The sequence below is a fragment of the Palaemon carinicauda genome, chromosome 23 (assembly GCF_036898095.1).
Source record: "Palaemon carinicauda isolate YSFRI2023 chromosome 23, ASM3689809v2, whole genome shotgun sequence".
NCBI lineage: Eukaryota > Metazoa > Arthropoda > Malacostraca > Decapoda > Palaemonidae > Palaemon > Palaemon carinicauda.
The window spans coordinates 113230702-113233201 of record NC_090747.1 but is presented as its reverse complement, the minus strand read 5'-3'; the positions used below and the strand labels follow the sequence as shown (position 1 = coordinate 113233201).

At 38.8% G+C, this 2500-nt stretch overlaps 1 protein-coding gene across 1 annotated transcript in view; it reads left to right on the top strand.

The window, feature by feature from the left end:
- LOC137617743 (uncharacterized) overlaps nucleotides 1–2237 on the top strand; it is a 57277-nt gene extending 55040 nt beyond the window's left edge. Inside the window, exons 3-4 of the mRNA XM_068347739.1 lie at nucleotides 1568–1683; nucleotides 1841–2237. Of these exons, the coding sequence (XP_068203840.1) occupies nucleotides 1568–1683; nucleotides 1841–2237 (513 nt within the window). The remainder of the gene's footprint in view (nucleotides 1–1567; nucleotides 1684–1840) is intronic.
- Nucleotides 2238–2500: the final 263 nt, after the last annotated feature.

Below are 2500 nucleotides of genomic sequence, written 5' to 3'. Positions count from 1 at the left end.
ACCACCCTTTTACATTCAGATCTCTTTGGACAATTCTATCCTCTTCGTAATAACAGGCAGGGTAGTTAATTCTAACTAAGGCTCAATACTATGCAGTTTTCTAGAAGTTTTATTCCAGCTGTGACCAAGTTGTGGAATGATCTTCCTAATCGGGTGATTCAATCAGTTGAACTTCAAAAGTTCAATGTTGCAGCAAACGTTTTTATTTTGACCAGGCTGACATGAGTCTTTTTATAGTTTATATAGGACATATCTGTTTTGACGTTGTTAATAGTTTATATATGACCTATTTGTTTTGACGTTGTTACTGTTTTTAGAATGATTTATTGTTAATTTGTTCTCATTATTTATTTATTTCCTTGTTTCCTTTCCTCACTGGGCTATTTTTCCGTGTTGGAGCCCTAGGGATTATAGTATCTTGCATTTCCAACTGGGGTTGTAGCTTGTTTAGAAATAATGATAATAATATTCATAGATCTGTCATATTGCGTAATTGAGCCAACATTCTGAGCGAAGGTGGGCGATATGAGGTATGGCAACCGAATGGAATTTCCCAAACTAAAGTTAATACCATACTTATTTTTTTTTTCAAAATATAGTATATATAAAATTTAGATATTTCCACAAATATGATATTTCCATATTTTAAAACAAGATAGAAAAAAGTCAGATGATTACCTTAAGAGCACAGAAATAAAAACAGGAACAAAATATGAAAGAGTGTATGTTACTGGGAAAGTGGCAATCTAAATCACGTAAAAATCAAACGATCTTCTCAGTGATTGTTGTTTGGCAGTTTAATAGGTGGTAAGGTTACAGCAATGTAAACGAGCTAAGAAATTATTATTTTTTTTAACAAGTCCAATTGTGAGTATTGTTAATGTAATTTAGAATGTCATGGTCATGAACACTTTTAATCTACAAACAATATTATAGAGTTGACACTTTTTTTAAATCAACATGATCATCTGCCCCAAAGTTTATGAAACTACCGAGGGTGGTGAAAGGTAAACCTTTCGTAGCAGGTGACTTCAGACACACCGCAGCCAGTCTTGTTGCACACTCTACTGCTATTGACCAGAGCCACGCGGGACTCCGAAAAGTTGTACGCTGAAAATCCTTCCATGGACAATGCTTTTATTCCAGTATTTGAGATAATGAAGTTGACATGTCTAATACATTTGTGTATATAGATTTATCACTACCATAATAGCAATGCCCGTTAGATGCGCAAATTCCACAGAGGTGATAGCTGAACGAGGAAGAATTGGATTATGAGAAAGTGGATTGACAGCGGCGAACATTGGTCATCGAATTGGGAGAAGCACTAAAATGGGAAGGAAGTGGATCGCTCGGTGGGAGGAAGAGGGCTCCGTGAAAACAAGGCCTCAGAGTGGAAGGCCACGTGCAACCTTGCCCAGGACAGATGCCCAGATTGGAGCAGTTTGTGAAATGCATCCTTTGAGGACGTCGGTTCAGCATACTAGAAATCTGAGGTTAAACTGCCATCCCCTGACCTTGAGACGAAGACTCAATGAAGCAGATTCACTGTCATATCTCATCATAGAAGGGAATGCTCATCCGTGCACATAAGGAATGTCGCCCTGGGTTTGCTTTGGAACACCTTCCGCATGACGAAAATTGTTGGAGAAATATAATCTTTACTGATGAGAAGGTGTTTCAGTAAGTGGCAGCCCGAGCTAGGCATGGTTGGCGGTGACCTAACACACGCTATCAGGAGAATCACATCCATCACTGAGCGATAAGTGGCAGATGGATGGGGATGGATTTGGGGTATATGGTCCTGGTAAACTTGTCAAGATCGATGGGCGCTTCACAGGAGAAAAATACGTCGAAATCCTGGAGAAGGTGTTACACTTCCAACAGTTCGGACAATAGCAGTTCCTGCTCCTGGTTTAATAAAGTTGGTCCACGATCAAAGTCCCATCCATAAAAGCCGCGTGGTGAGTATCTGGCTACAGGATCGTCCTGAAATTAAAGTTTTGGAGTGGCCATCGAAAGGATGCGACTTGAACCCAATTGAACACCTTTGGGCTATGATGGTTTGGGAAAGGGACGTTGGGGAGCAGCATACCCACCAGGCAGTAGAAACTAAAGCCAATGATCTGTGGGAGAATGTCCGTCCACGTCCGCTACTTTGCATGAGTCTTGTAGATTCCATACCCAATCGTCTGCGTGAGGTCATCGAAGCAGATGGAGGTTGGACATCATACTGAAGTATTTTGTGTAAATACTAATAAAATATTAACAAAATATATGATTTTTAGTAAACTCCTTTTTACTTCACTACTAATTAATACAAAATGTTCTGGAAGATCGTGCATAATACAAAGCTCAGAGCAAGAATAATTTTACGTTCTTCAATGATAATGATAATGTCAAAATCAAATTAGTGACAAAAAGACAATTAACTTTGTGAATTGCTCAGGAATTGTCTAACACACTGTATGAAAACAATAAAGAGGTTTTAAGAAGAACT